This window comes from Heterocephalus glaber, unplaced genomic scaffold, assembly GCF_053883595.1.
Source record: "Heterocephalus glaber isolate CG9 unplaced genomic scaffold, H.glaber_assembly_v1.0 deba00001523, whole genome shotgun sequence".
Classification (NCBI taxonomy): Eukaryota; Metazoa; Chordata; class Mammalia; order Rodentia; family Bathyergidae; genus Heterocephalus; species Heterocephalus glaber.
In genome coordinates, this window is record NW_028258327.1 from 27953015 (window position 1) to 27969480 (window position 16466).

General features: G+C 32.7%; 1 protein-coding gene across 1 annotated transcript; it reads right to left on the reverse strand.

Annotated features, from left to right (window-relative positions):
- Nucleotides 1–6504: 6504 nt before the first annotated feature.
- Defb110 (defensin beta 110) lies at nt 6505–10515 on the reverse strand. Its single transcript, XM_004869061.1, has 2 exons — nt 10461–10515; nt 6505–6659 (listed from the first exon to the last, which is right to left on the reverse strand). Exons 1-2 carry the CDS (start codon nt 10513–10515, stop codon nt 6505–6507), a joined length of 210 nt encoding a protein of 69 aa, XP_004869118.1.
- Between the last annotated feature and the right edge of the window lie 5951 nt (nt 10516–16466).

Genomic DNA, 16466 nt, shown 5'->3' on the forward strand with positions numbered 1-16466 from the left:
AACTAGAGACATTTATAGCTAAATGGATGCATATTGAGGCCATACTCTTAAGTGAAATAAATAGGACACACATGAGTAAATACCAAATAGTTTCTCTAATGTGAGAAACTGAAAGTGTAAATAAGGATTAAAATGACTAAAATGAATAATTAATAATTTGAAATAGGAAGAAAAGGTCCAAAGGGATAGGAGAAGTGGGAGGGGAAGGGACAAGGAAAGCAGGGACAGGAAAAATTATGAGAAAATAAAAAAGGGAAGCAAAGTCTATGTAAATAGGGAAGGGCGCACAGGTAATGGGGAAAAATAAGAACTAAGATACATCACGTACAGGTACAAGCAATCAATGATAAATATAAATGTATTGTATACTAAAATGTACCAATAAAATAATTTAAGAAATAAAAAGATATTTTGATATTCCCAAATCTCTGCTTTGGACTATAGTCAATGTAGGTAAATTTTCCATTCTTGAGACTTTTTTCTTAAGGATTTAGGTACAATGCAGTTATCCCTTTAGAATACAATAGAAATTGAAGTCAGACATATTATACGTGAACAACAAAATACAATAAATTTTTAAATTTTAAAAAGATTATAGCAAAGAACACATTGCTAGTAATCCCTCTCATAATACTCATGTTCACTTTAAACCTACTTATTCCATCATGCCTGCCACTTTTTTTACTTTCATTAGTACATGTTTGCAGTACATAATGATTACATTCACTTTAGAGAGTTGGTACATGTACATAACATATTCCAATTCTTTTTTCCCTTTACCGTCACTCCCTTTTATTGTTCAATCATCAGATTCATATATTTATAAGAACTTATAAAGATAATTATTATGTACACAAGTTGAAAACCAGACTAACAGGCCAAAGAACATATAAAACATGTAAGACAATTGTAAAGTCAAGGTATATTTTTAGACACATTGTTCACACCAGATTACAATACATTTTTTTCTCCCATTTTTTCCTATTATCTTTATTTTATTTTCATATATATGTCAAGTTTTTCATATAAAATAAAACACGTGATATTTAAACTCATGTGTCTGAGTTACTTCACTTAATATTATGGTTTTAAGGTGCATCCATTTTCCTACAAATGACTCAAGTTTATCCTTGTTTATGGCATAGTAGTACTTCGTTGTGTAAAAATACCACATTTTCTTTATTCACTCCTCTGTTGATGGACATATAGACTGTTTTCAAGATTTAGCTATTATGAATTGTGCTGTTATAAACACGTGCATGCATACAGCAGTGTGGTATGATGTCTTTAACTCTTTTGGGAAGATACTTAGAGGGGAATAGTTGGGTCAAATGGAATTTATATTTTTAGTTTATGAGGAATTTCCATAATGATTTCCTAATGGTTGTATTAGTTTACAGTCTCACCAACAAGGGAGAAGGGTCCCTTCTCCTCATACCCTGCCAGCATTTGTTATTGGTTAATTTCTTGATGGTACTCATTGTTTCTAGAGTGAGATGAAATCTCAGTATTGTTTTAATTTGTTTTTCTTGAATGGACAGAGATGTTGAACATTTTCTTTTCATTTACTTGTTGGCTGTTCATGTTTCTTCATCTGACAAGTGTCTATTAATTTCAAATGCCTATTTTTAATTGCATCTTTGAATTTTGGGGTCTAATTTTTTGAGTTCCTTATATCTTGTATTCTAGATATTGTCCCTTTGCCTGAGGAGTAGTGGGCCAATTTTTTTCCATTCTGTAAGTTGCTTTTTCACTCTGTTGGTAGTTTGCCTTGCTATGCAGAAACTTTTTAATTTGACACAATCCCATTTGTTGATACTTGGCATTATTTCTTGTGCTACTGGGGTTTTGTTCAGAAAATCTTTACCTACACTGTATTTCTCAAAATATCATTTATAGCAATAAGACAAGAGAAAGAAATAAAAGGAATATGGATAGGGAAGGAAGAAGTTGAATTATAATTATTTGCCATGACATGATCCTTTACATAGAAGGCCACAACTCCAGCAAAAGTCTCCTAGAACTAATATCCAAATTTGGTAAAATAGCAGGTTACAAAGTTAACATTCAGATACCAATAGTGTTCCTGTACACCAACAGCAAACTAACCAAGAGAGAAATTTGGAAAATGTACACTTTACTTTACACGAAGATAAATAAAATACTTAGGAATTAACCTAATCAAGGAAGTGAAAAACTGTATAATGAGAATTATAGTCCTCTGAAAAAGGAGACTGAAGACGATATGAGAAAATGGAAAGATAATGCTCATTCCTGGATAAGCAGAATGAATATAGTCAAAATAGCCATACTTGCACAACTGTTATATGGATTTATGTAATTCCAGTCAATGTATAAGTAATGTTCCTTACAGAAATGGAGAAAGCAATCCTAAAATTTATATGGAACCAAAAGAGACTTGGGATAACAAAAGCAATTCTGGCCAACAAGGGCAAGGTAGGGTACAGTACAATCCTGGCCTTCAAGTTATACTATAAAATTACTACAATAAAACCAACATGGTACTAGAAAAACAAAAAACAAAATACCCACCAATGCAAATCAAAACACAGACTTGTAGATTAGTGGAACAGAATAGAAGATACAGAAACAACTCTGGGAGTACTCAAATATGTTATATTTTTTATTTTTTATTTTTACTTTTTTGGTACCAGGAATGGAACTTGGGACCTTGTGCTTGCAAGGCAGGCAGTGGAACCACTGAGCTAAATCCCTGGCTCCAAGTATGTTATTTTTGACAAAAGTGACCACATCCCTTCCTGTAGGAATGATAGCCTCTTTAACAAATTGTGAGAGAAAACTGGCTATCTTCATGCTGAAATTTCAACCCAGACCCATATCTCACACCCTGCACTAAACTAAATTCAAAATGGATGCAAGATCTAAGCATTAGAACAGAAAGAATCTGCTAGAGGATGAAATAGCAGTGTGAGGAAGTTCTGGCTATCCTCTTCTCATGTCTCTAATTGCACTCTTGTGGCTACCATGATGACTTGAACAGATCCAAAATGTTTACTTTTCTTTTTCTTTAACAAGAAGAGCCAGATGTTTCATGGTACCAGACCAATTGAACAGAGTGGATGAGGTCACACAATAATGTTTTCATAAGCCTACATTTTTGTTAGATGGCAATTGGGAGTAGCGTTCACTGTATTTTTTAATCATATCTCATAAAGACACAAAAGAGAACTTCCAGACCTACTTTAGAAAGTGTCAAGAATGATTAGATAAGTGTGCTCAAATGATGGGGAGTGTTTTGAACAAAATTAATGGCAATATGTCTTTCATTAAAGTTTTTAAATTTAAAGACATCATATATTTTTATCACACTGCATAAAATAAACATCATTGTTCTTAAAAAAATTTTATCTATACCAAAATAACTAATAGTGCCAAGATTGAGAAACTTTGTTATAAATAAATTTTGTAGATATGCTTTTGAAGTAACAAGGAATACATTGAGTGAAAATGGCCATACTTCCAAAAATACTATATAGATTTAATTCAATACTGATTGAAATTCCAAAAATATACTTCACAGAACTAGAGAAAACAATCTAAAAATTCATTTGGAACCAGAAGAGACCTAGAATAGCAAAAGCAATTTTAGACAACAGAGACATGGCCGGGGGTATCACAATCCCCAACTTGAAACTATACTACAAAGCTACTGTGTTAAAATCAGCATGGTACTGGCAAAGAAACAGACCTGAAGATCAGTGGAATAGATTAGAAGATGCAGAAAAAACTCTAGACATACTCAGCCACCTCATCTTTGACAAAGGAGCCAACCACCCTCATTGGAGAAAAGATAGCCTGTTCAATAAATGGTGTTGGAAAAACTGGATTTCAACCTGCCAAAGATTAAAACTAGAACCATACCTATCACCATGCACTAAACTAAGATTGAAGTGGATTAAAGAGCTAAATATCAAGACAAAAACAGTAAACTTGCTGGAGGATAAGTTAGGTAGAACTCTCAATGACATTGGCATAGGAAAAGACTTTATGAACAAATCTTCAGTAGCATGGGAACTAACACAAAGAATCAACAACTGGGATCTCATCATATTAAAAAGCTTCTGCACTGCAAGAGAAACTACCAACAGAGCTAAGAGACAACCTACAATGTGGGAAGAAATTTTTAGCAGCTGGACCTCAGACAAGGGTCTACTATCTAGAATATATAAAGAATTGAAAAAAATCAGACCCCCCAAATTCAAAGACCCAATTCAAAAATGGGCATCCGAAATGAACAAACATTTCTCAGACCAAGAAGTAAAAGCAGCAAATAAATATATGAAAAAATGTTCAACATAACTGGTCATTGGAGAGATGCAGATGAAAACAACACTGAGATTCCACCTCACCCCACAAAGAATGGATGCTATCAAGAAATCAACAAATAACAAATGCTGGAGCTGGTGTGGAGAAAGGAACCCTTTTCCATTGTTGGTGGGAGTGCAGACTGGTGCAACCACTGTGGAAATCCGTATGGAGATACCTCAAAGAACTAGGACTAGAGGTCCCTTTTGACTCAGATATTCCCCTACTGGGTATCTTCCCCAAAGAATTAAAAGAATTGTACCACAGCAATATATGTGCACCTATGTTTATAGCGGCACAGTTTGTAATAGCTAAAGCTTGGAAACAGCCCAAGTGCCCATCAACTGGAAACTGGATAAAGAAGATGTGTTTTTTTTTATAAGATGGAGTACTATTCAGCCATAAAGAACGAGAAACTAGAGTCATTTATAGCTAAATGGATGCATATTGAAGCCATACTCTTAAGTGAAATAAATAGGGCACACGTGTAAATACCAAATAGTTGCTCTAGTGTGAAAAACCGAAAGTGTAAATAAGGAAGAAAATGATTAAAACGAATAATTGATAATTTGAAATAGGAGAAGGTCCATAGGGGTAGGGGCGGTGGGAGGGAAAGGGAAAAGGGAAGAAGGGAAAGGAAAACTTATGAGAAAGAAAAAAAATGGAAACAAAGTCTACGTAAATATGGAAGGGTGGTGAGGGTGAAGGGCGCATAGGTAATGGGGGAAAATATAAGAACTAAGATACATCATGTCCAGGTACAAGTACCCAATGATAAATGTAAATGTATTGTATACCTGAAATGTACCAATTAATATATAAATTAAAAAATAATAAAATAAAAATAAATACGTGAAAGAGTGAAGAGTCTTTAAAAAGTATAATGCAAATAAAACCTCACAAGAATTTTTTCATAATGGAATGTGTGCTCAGTAAGATAAAACACTACAAGCTAATCAGTCTTTCGTGATATATGTTGGTCTGCTTGTGACAGTTTTATCTATATAGAGAAAATGTATTCCCTATGCATATCACTATTATAGATAATTATAGCATCAATACAGATCTTGTATCTGCATTTGGAAAACAGAATGAATTCACAGAAATGCCACAACAAAAATACCAAGAATTTTTTTCATTTTTTATCTCTTTTTGAGTGTAGTTCACATATATGCATTCAATAAATTTTATTTTTCTTTAGTCGATTTGCCAGAAGACTATTTGATTTTATTTGGATGGAGGGGAGCCTGTGTGGTATTATTATCTTGCAGTATTGGTTATGTTACTTAAGAATTTGGAATCAATGAAAATTGCTAAATTATATCCTTGAACTCGTAAAATAAACAGAATTAACATTATGTCGTAGAAACTGCATGGTATAGTTGGATTACTGAAAGCCTTATCAGGAACACTGTAGGTCCTCAGAGACAGTAGGAGAGAAACTGAGGCAGAATGTAGCTGAAAAGTGAAGGTTACTATTCCTTCCTCTTAGTCTGAATTTCCTCAGACATAATCATTTTCTAGGATTGAAAAGCAGAATTAAACTATTACTTATATTTTCTGACTTCTTTGATCAAAATGTTTAAACCTGTGCAATTTCTTCTATTTTTTGAAATTCTCCCTCCCCTTTCTTGATATGCAATTCCCCTACTAAATAGCACTAAGAGTAGAAATTGGAGCTTTTTAGGGATAACTTGCAGCTGTTTCATTCTTGCATTCTGGTTATTCTCTCCCTTCAGCCTCAACTCTCATAAAAGAACCACATGTACTATTGGTGTCTAGTTGCCCAAGCTCAGTGGATTTATATTTTTTTGATGAGGCTAATCTATAGTAAAATAACAGCACATTTCTACAAGAAGCTTATATCCCTTCTCAACTGGTTTCCAATATTACTTATGTCATCTATCACATGGCACATAGAATTTTGAGTACTTACTGAATAACTTCCACAAATAAATTCTGCTTGCTTTTGGCAGCAAGAAATCAAGAAGAAAAGGTGCCAGAAATGTGGGTTGCATAGAAATACTTCTGAATAGTTCAGTATGGAATTTTATTTAATTCTTTTGTTTTATAGTGACACTCAGGCCTTGGAAGATGTACCAGGAAGACTAAGTAACAGTGTTCTTCCTTCATTGAGCATGTGTCTTTTGTCTTCTGTCATCCAGAACTGCTCATGCAATAGTGAATTCCAGGTTTTAAGCAGAAAGCAACCCTCATTTCATTGTCATAGCACTGAGCTCTACATTGACCACTACTCCTTCTGCACTCTTTGCTCAAATTCACACTACCATATTCAGGATCTCTCCTTTTGGCTGTAAGAAGAAAAGAACGACTATAATTAGTGATGTAGTTAATGACACATTAGTGTTCTACAAGGAGTCATTTATAAAAGCCAAAGATAATAGAGTGAAAATTCTCATCTACTGGGAAAATTTTGTGTAAATTTACTGTCTTCAGTATAAGGAATATTTTAGAACTCAGAAAATGTCTGGGATCTAAGTTAGGCATTTCAACTATTGCATTATCAGCGACTAGGCAGCAACTCAAATGTAGTTCTCAAAGTCAACAGTAAAAAATAGGAATGATTTATTTATTTATTTTTTGCCAAGCCCTATCTCTGCAATAATCTAAATCCATTTGAGCTGTCCATTTTTTTTCGCTCTCACAGACATCATTTAAATTGAAGGTTGTGTCTTTTGAATTCTTTCTGCAATTTTGACTGCAGCTCAATTTTACTTTTCTAAAATGTTGAGGATTAGCCAGTGCTAGGCAATTGACCTGAATTCCCACAAACTTCTGGATATTTTTGGATATATTTCCCTAAAAAGGTAATCTAACTTAGACACACATTGTAAAACAGCACTGATAAATTTAAAAAAAATGGGAATTATTAGAAGATACAGCAATGGACACTAACCTTGAAAAGAATTACCTCCATTTGTTGTTCATGTTGTTAATCCTCTTAATTAGAGATCCACAGACTGTAGGTAGGGGCCAGACTCAGCCTGCCATTCCTTATAACCCAATTGACACCTACTTATTTATATATCGTCTTTTGCATTACAGGGATGCAGTTGTGATCACAAAGCTCATAAAACTAAAATATTTGCTATTTACCTTATTTCTAGAACAAAAAGTTTACTAACCTATTTTCCATGATTCTTTTTCTCATCAAATATGAAAAAAAATGAGTAAAGAATTTTTAGCTGGAGTCATGAGGATATTCAGACAATACTGAAAAGGCTGTTATGTAGAAGACATGTATCTTATCCACATCTAAAAAAGCAAAACTACTTGGGTCTAGTAAATTTACTCTTGTAGAGCTTAATGCCAAGCTCTATGGCACATTTTCTCAACTTTAGCAATACTGACCCCTGTGCTTGATAATTCTTTGTTTTTGTGACTTGCTCTATGCACAGTAGGATGTGAAGCAGCATCTCTGGCCCCTGCCCATTTCAAGCCAATAGTACCAGTTGTGGCACCTGAAGGGTCTCCAGACATTGCCTGATGTCTCCTGGGTGAAGTCATTTCATTTCACACTGAAAATCACTCTTATCGTGATATTGTGAAAAGACAAAAAATAAATATCATCTCTTCCCACAGATAAAAGACACAAATATTTTTTCTCTGAGGGCTCTGCTAATGACTTTCAGGAGAATAATGTTCCCCCCATTTCCTTCTGAAATCCCTTCAAGTGATTCATTCATGCTGCACTATTACATCATTCTAACAAAATGGAATTTCTTTAATATTATATGAATCTTAACTTGGTACATAGGCTACTATTGGGTGAAATGAATTGTCAACCCAAATTTCTTATTTCCAGTCATCTGCTTCTGTACTCTATAGGTTACCATTATCTCTTAAGCAACAGGGGAAAAAAACCATAACTTTTCTTTCAGCACAAACCACATTATCTTATGTTCAAAGCCATGTCAGATTTAAGAAAAAAAAATTTTATCCTAACACATTTTTTAAAAATTTGACAGATAAAATAAAGGGAATGGGAAAATATCCTATTTCTAACTTACTATACTTTTAGAAATCCTAGAAAATGAAGAAGCAAGCTAAATTATGGAAACGAAAATTTTCCTGCATAGAAAATTTGAGGACTTTTATATACACATCTTTTCATCTGTAACTGTCTAAGTGGAAAAAGTATGAGATTTTGTATCTCAATTTTGAGTAGGATTTTTCACTACACACAAAACTGAACGATATATAAAAACAAAGGAGGAACTCTAAAAGACACAAATATGATATTTGTTTTTCAATTTAATTCAACTGCTGTATGTTGATGGGCTAAAGATGAAGATATCATCTTCATTGCTTTATTATTTATTAAATTTCTGTATCTAATATAATCCTTTATTTTGAGGAGAAAAATGTAAATACATATCTGAACATATTTGTTTTTATTGTTATTGTTACTTTAGGATTTTTTTTGTCAATAATAGTAGGAGTTCTCTAAAGATTTGGTCCATGTATGAAGGAAAAATAAAAGACAATGGCTTCAATATGAAAATAAAAAAATATATACAAAAGGAATTAAGACTAATATTATAATCTACATCACTATATCCCATAAGCAGCTTATAATTTGTAAATCTATAGGGCACACAGTTTTAAGTTTACTGAATAAATATATGAATAACTTTAGTTATTAATGGAAATATCTGATGTGGCTATTTTAAGGAAGAGAATGCTGAGAATTTTTTTAATGTTAGTTTTATAGGACATAGAAGAAAATGACTTAGTTCATTTTGGAAGCTATGCAAATCTGTATGAAATTTATTTTTTCTGTATAACACTGGAAAATATCCAGAGATCCTTTTATAAACAATTTTTGATGAAGGAAAAGTTATTGTATTAACTAAATTAACTATACAAATTTATTATTAAAGATTGACATCTATATAACATTTTAATTTATTTATTTTCACTATTATTATTTTTAAAAATTATTTTTCTCTATGTAGTTCAAGCTTGCCTTAAATTCACTGTGTACCCCAGACTGGTCTTAAACCCATGAAGATGGTGATCCTCCTGCTTCCGCCACCCAGGTGCTGGGATTATAGGCATGGACCACCACTCTGGGCTTAAAATTTTATAGAGTAGCAAATTTAAATGATAATTTATCAGTTTATTATGTGTGAAATGTTAGATTACGTTGATGGACTTAGATAACAAGTTAATTTAGTCTCCTGGGCCTCTTCTGTGATTTCTCTTCTAGGATCTAAGTATTAAGCCATGTACTAAAAAATACTGTCCAAAATGTTAGTGAATATGAGTTAGATTTTTATTGTCTCTCTTACAAACTGGTTAGACTTGTGCTCATCCTTTCATCTCAATCTCTTTACCAGGAAGGGAAGAGAATCAATGGTCTCTCCATCTGCAAGACTTACTAGCTCTGTAATCACTGCTTGCACAAATGTTCAGGAGAAGAAACACTTGCCACTTAATACCCTGTGTGAAGAGGCAGTCTCTGGGGCGAAATTCTCTGCAAAACTATAAGGTATGACAAAAGCTAGTTACAGAAAGACCTACAGGGAATATAATTACCTGTGGCCTTGAGAAACAATAACAAGAAGGGATTACTACTAATGGAAAGTAGTGTTGGCATAGGTGAAAAATAGAAAACTTAAATATATCTATACCATTCAGCCACTTACCACTTAATGGTGGATTATGCTAAGCATTTTTCCCAATATGACATGCATTCAGAATAATCAATTTTACTGGATAAAGTTGAGAATGTTAATATGATTATCTTACCTTTAAAATTTTTAAATTTTGAAATCATTCCAGACTTTTAGAAAGTTAAAAAGATTTTAGAAAAATCTTCTCCAGCTTTCTCCTATGTTATACCTTATATCATGATAGTAATGTTTATCAACACAAAGAAATTGTTAAAATACTATTAACTAAATCCCATTTTTATTGATATTTCACCAATTTTCTTACTATTACCCTTTTGGTTTACAGTTTACTTCAAAATGCCATATTAAACTTAGTATAATAACTTTTTAATCACTGTTATCATACTGTTAAAAAGAAACAATTTATACCTCTTCAAATTCATACAAATACCCCCACAAATGTTTGCACATTACGTGGTGAAATTGTGACCCAAAAGAGCAGAATAAAGAAAACAAGATGAAGCTTCATGGTACAGTGTTTCTTAGGGGAAAAAGTGTCAACAGATCTTTTTTAAGTTAGTTATTTTGAAATATGGAAACAGAGAACCCTTTTATTTATAGGCTCCCCTGGGAAGTAGTTTTAACTACAGACATAAATCAAAAGCAAGAACATTTGTATGCTTGGCTGAACAGTGCTGTATTCAAAGAACATGGTCACAAAATAGTATTATTACATTTTCTTTATGAAAGTAAAACCTGCTTGAGTTACCTTAAATAGACTTTCATAAAGACAAATTGTTGTAGGGACTATTTTAATGAGGGCTATGTTATGGATTCCTAAAACATGAGAATATTACAATAATCTGACCCTCTATCATATGTAATATGTAGTATTAAATATTCCCAAACCTCTAGAATTAAATTGTTGATTCTCAAGTGTCTGAATTGCAGGATTTTAGAGCAGGATGTATTCATTACAGAATTTTTTACAAATGAAAATAAGTAAGGAGGTTAAATAATTTATTTCAATCATTATATAATTATATATTATATAATATTATATAATTATTTCAATATTTCAATAATATAATTTTATTAAAACTAACATGATCAGTAAATTCTGGATTCATTAGTGAGCATGAGAAATAGTCTGAAAAACAGGTTTTAAACTATGATATATTAATTTCTTAAGTCATTGACTTCAAAATTTCAATTCTGATATTTTCATCTCAATTTATGAAACTGAAGTGGATATCTGATCCAGTTTGTATACTGAAATTTCACGTACACTAGGAAAAACTGGAAGCTTGACCCAGTACCTAGAAGCTGATGCTATAAAGAGAAAAAATTAATTCTTTCCTTCTGCACAGTTCAGATAATTTCTAGAAAAGTTATTTTAATGAATTTTGTTTGTTTGGTTGCTTATTTGAAACAGATTCTTCCTATGTATTCCAGGCTGTCCTTGAACTCACTATACACCTCAGGCTGGCCCTGAACTTGCAAGGATCCTCCTGCTTCAGCCTCCACTGCTGGGATTACAGGTATACACCACCATGTCTAGCTAACAGAGGTTCTTAAACTATATTAGAATCCCATAGAGGGCTTATTAAATTCAGATTCCAGAACATCCCCTACCTCCACATTTCTGATTTGATAGATCTAGAATTGAGGATAACAATTTGCATCTCTAACAAGACCCTGGAAAAGCAACGTTATTGGAAGAAGACACATATTACTGCAAGAAAAATGACTCAATTTTATAAAACATAAGAAAAAAATGAATCTCAGAGTTATAAAATTTATGGCATAGATTAAGAAAGACTTTGAAGGTGCTTGTAAATTCTAAGCAAATACCCCCATGTGAAGAAAGTTAAATCAAGAGAGATAAACTTACTCATATAGTAATTGTTATCTTTTACTAACAAATAGATCTATGAAATACACATGAATATTTTGGAATAAAATCCAACCTGAAGAAAAGGACTTACCTACGTTTGCACTCTGAGAAGGACGAAGAAGTAAAGAATTTAGCATTAAGTAATTAGGGGATGACCACATAACAGGTATTCAATAAATATTATGGAGCTGTGCGATTTAGAACTCAATAAATGATTTCTAATTCATTTCATTATAATCACAGAGCATACAGAATACTGCAAGTTCTCCTATGGTGGGAAGTAATCTGTTGACACGGGTTAAAAAAGAGTAAAAGATGAATAAATCTCTAAAACTGATCAATTTAGCACCTATTAATTGATTTTATTAAAAGGAGAGGCAAAAGTCCCACAAAACCATTAACCAAAGAGAGCCAGAGTAACTATAATAGCATAGACAAACTAGACTTTAAGATAAAAATTTTTATCACAGACAAGATACATTGGATAACACTAAAATAGTCAATCCATCAAGAAGATTCAGCAACTATAAAATGTAATGTACCTAAGAACCGTAAAATGAATAGGAAAAACATGACAGAAAAAAATCAGAAATGACCAGACAATAAGTACAATAATTGGGACCATTGATAGCCTGATTTTAATATTTGATATGAGAACTACATAGCTCAATGAATAAAGAGAACTTAGTCAACCCACTGACACCTATAGAACATTCTCCCTATTAAAAGTCAAATATACATTCTTCTTAAGTGAACATGAATATTATCTAGAATAGACACATATTAAGTTAAAAATCAAATGTAAATATATTCTACAATTGAAATTATACAAAAGATGTCCTCTTACAATAAGTGAATGTATTATAAATCAGAAACTAAATGAAAATTGAAAAATGCACAAGTATATAAAAATTAAACAATACACACCTATATTACCCATAGTTCAAAAGTAAATAGAAAGGAAAATTAGAATAAGAATGAATTATAATAAATGCACCAAAAATTTGGAAGATATTTAATGTGTAGTGAATAGCAAGAGACCTCAAATAGACAAAACGATCTTTGGAAAAGAAGTACAAATTTGGAAAACTCATATTTGCTGATTTTAAAGCTTAAAACCAAGATTCAGTTATCGGGATAATGTGGTACTTGCATAAGACACACTCAAAAACAATGGAATAGAATTCATAGTGCACAAATAAACTCATATCTCTATGTAAACCAAGTTTTAATAAAAATGCTAAGTTATTTCTGTGGAGAAAAACTGGTCTTTTCAATGATTAAAGAGAGGCTAACTAGATACCCATATGAAAAATAATGAATTTTCACTAATGCTTCAAATTATATACAAAAATTAATTCATTAGAAAAGCCATAAAAATTTAAGAAACAATTTATTTTGTGTGGGGTTATAAAAGCTCTTTTTTATAAAACTATTAAAAAACCAGAAAAATAAGTTTACAAAAGAATAATTTGCTTCATATTTTTCCAAAAAGGAAAAAAGTATAGGAGACAATGCCACTCAACAATAAAGAATTCATTTTTAAATTTTATATATAAAATACAAGGAAAGGATAAACATACTTAAAACAAAGCTGAGGAGCACATACACTGTGCTGGAAACCCTTCAATAAAGTAAGGGAGAAAATCATTTTCTCTGAATCTATGCAGCACATACAGAGGCCAGGATAACTAAAAATTAAGTATGACAAAAGACAATTGTGTGATTCTACCAGTGCATGTTGCATCTATAATTTACCAACATGGTTGACAAAAATCATGGTCACTTCAACCATATTTCATTTAAACTAAAGAAAAAATCTCTTAAATACAATGGTTACATTCACACTTTAACTTCCTTAGTACCATACTACAGATTTCAGCACTGTTAAGGTATTACAAGAATGCCCCACTCTCTGGTGTTAGATCATGAACTTAGAAACATTGCACTATAAAAGAAGGATACCCCAGTCTCAGTCAATGAGCTAGTTCATATGATTAAGCAGTTTCCTCTTTTACCTTTCCTACTCAGAGCATAAAAAAACTAACATCAAGGAAGACTGGGAGTTTTGGAGCTGGCAAAATGAAAAGTCTAAATAATAAATCAAAGCAACAATTACTAAGAACTTGGCTGCTGTTTAATTTGGCAAATCTCAGTGTTTCCTTAAGTCTTGCAGGAATTAGGGGTATAAGGTTTCTTGCAACATGTTCATGGCAAACAAACTCAGTTAAAATATTATTTCCAAATTTTCCAAAAAATACTTCTGGAGGGAAAAATTGAATTCACTAATTTCCAGAAGACAAAGATATAATTGCCAGATGTATACAAGCACACACATATGCACACCCACAAAATACTTCAAGGGTTTTATACATATTATTTTAGTCCATACGCCAAGTACTATACCCCTACATCCCATCAAGAAAGGAACAAAAACAACAAAAATCCCAATTTTACCCCCTCTAGAAAATCTTCCCTCACCCTGATGTACAAAATGTCTGCACAGCAGAGGCGTTCTACCAGCCAGCCTTTCCATTGTCGTGGAAAATGGCAAGTATTCTGGATTTCTTCTTATAGTGGTTTTTAGTCAACACCATTGTGACATTTGTGAATTAAGCTTTCAAAAAAGGGTGTAATTTAAGTATTTGAGATTTTAAAAATATGCGTTGAGTGTATCCAAGACAAAGAGAGAATGACTTGAGGCTGAAAACCAGGCTATAGACACTTGATGTCTCCATGATTAAGCAATAAAACAACTTTCCATTTTCAGGTATACTCAGCTTTGTCCAAGGCATAAAGAACAATTTTTTGTCCTGGAGAGCAACCAGTTTAATTTCTTCATCCTTTAGTAGGAGGTGTGCATTACTTGCTCTGTTTAAGTATCGCAATCTAAATGTCATAAAAACCACAACCCAGGAATATTATAATACTTTTTAAAGTATCAGTAAATCTTCATTACCTTGCAATAACTGATATTTTTTTATTTAATACCGGAAGCAAAAGGTAACAAAATAAAATGGACTTTATCAACACTAAAATCTTTGTACTTAAAAGACTTTGTCAAAAATATTGAAAGATAACACACAGAATAGGAGCAAATATATAACCCCAAAGTCTAGCATGGAGAATATAAGAACACTTACAACTTAATAAAAAGGAAAACAAGGTAATACAAAAATTAACCACTTTTTGGCAGGCCACTGCACCACTGCCCCAGTGTGGAGGAGGTGATCCACAAAGGGGACAGCAGCACATATCACCTCAACCTCCCATTGAAATGAGAAGACACATAAACAAGTCTCAAAACCAGACTTCCAGATCACCTAAAGCAACTCCAAAGGGAAATGAATGGAACAATCTGATACTTAACCACATAGACTCCCTGAATTGGCAACAAAAGAGGATCTGGAAAAAATAAAATCAAAAATAATTTCTCAGATAACAGCAGAGGTTGTTCCCATAGTGCAAGACATGATCAATAAATCTAGACAGAGCACAGATAAAAAAAATTGAGGAGCTAAGGAACATGATGGAATCCCAACATAGGAAACAAATAGAATCCATAAAAGAGATGCAAACAGATTTCCAGGAGATGAAAAACTCCATTGAAAGTCTACACAGCAGAATGAGCCAATGTGAGGACAGAATTTCAGATAGAGAAGACAAGATTGTAATTAGTGACCAGGAAAAGAAAAATTTCTATAAAATAGTAAGGAACAATGAGAAAACAATCCAGCAGCTGCTATACAATGCAAAGAAGAATAACATAAAAGTGATCAGAGTTAATGAAGAAACAGGAGAGAGTGCAGATGACATAAAAAAACCTGTTCACAGCAGTGATGGCAGAAAACTTCCCAAGCAGGGGAAAAGAAATTGACCAACAGATAAATGAGGCATGTAGGACTCCAACTAGCCTTGGTCAAAAATAATCTACACATAGGCATATAATTGTTAAGATTCCAGAAAGCCAACAGAGGAACAAAGTTCTATAAGCAGTTAGAGAAAAGAAACAAATCACATAAAAAGGAAAGCCCATTAGAATCACAGCAGACTTCTCAATGCAAACCCTCAACGCAAGAAGAGCTTGGAGTGATATATTTCAGGTTCTAAAGGAAAACAACCCCCAACCCACATTGATGCACCCTGCAAAAATATCTTTCAAAATTGATGGAGAAATAAGATACTTTCATGACAAAGAGCACCTTAGGAACTTCATGAATACCAAACCAGCACTCCAAAAAATTTTAAATAATATCCTAGGGAAAGAATGAGGATTACAACCCCAGGAAGCCCAGCAGGATGAATTCATTAGACACAACAAGAAAGTAAGCACAAAGGGGGAGAATCCAATAAAAAGAAAAAGTCATGACAAGGTTAAGTCAATACATATCAGTTATTACCATCAGTGTTAATGGTCTCAATTCACCAATCAAAAGAAATAGACTGGCAGAATGGGTCAAGAAGCAAAATCCAACAATATGCTACATACAAGAAACACACTTAATTCAAAAAGAAACTCATAGACTGAAAGTCAAAGGGTGAAAAAGAATACTGCATGTGACAGTAACCAAAACAAACAAACA

What these genes read in the sequence shown, in the direction of transcription:
- Defb110 (XM_004869061.1), bottom strand. Translation starts at nt 10,515, where the DNA reads ATGAAGCTTCATCTTGTTTTCTTTATTCTGCTCTTTTGGGTCACAATT. An exon ending in TTGGGTCACAATTTCACCAC is followed by an intron (nt 6,660 to 10,460) that starts GTAATGTGCAAA and finishes TTCTTCTTACAG; the next exon opens with CCAAAAGGAGAGATCCTGAA.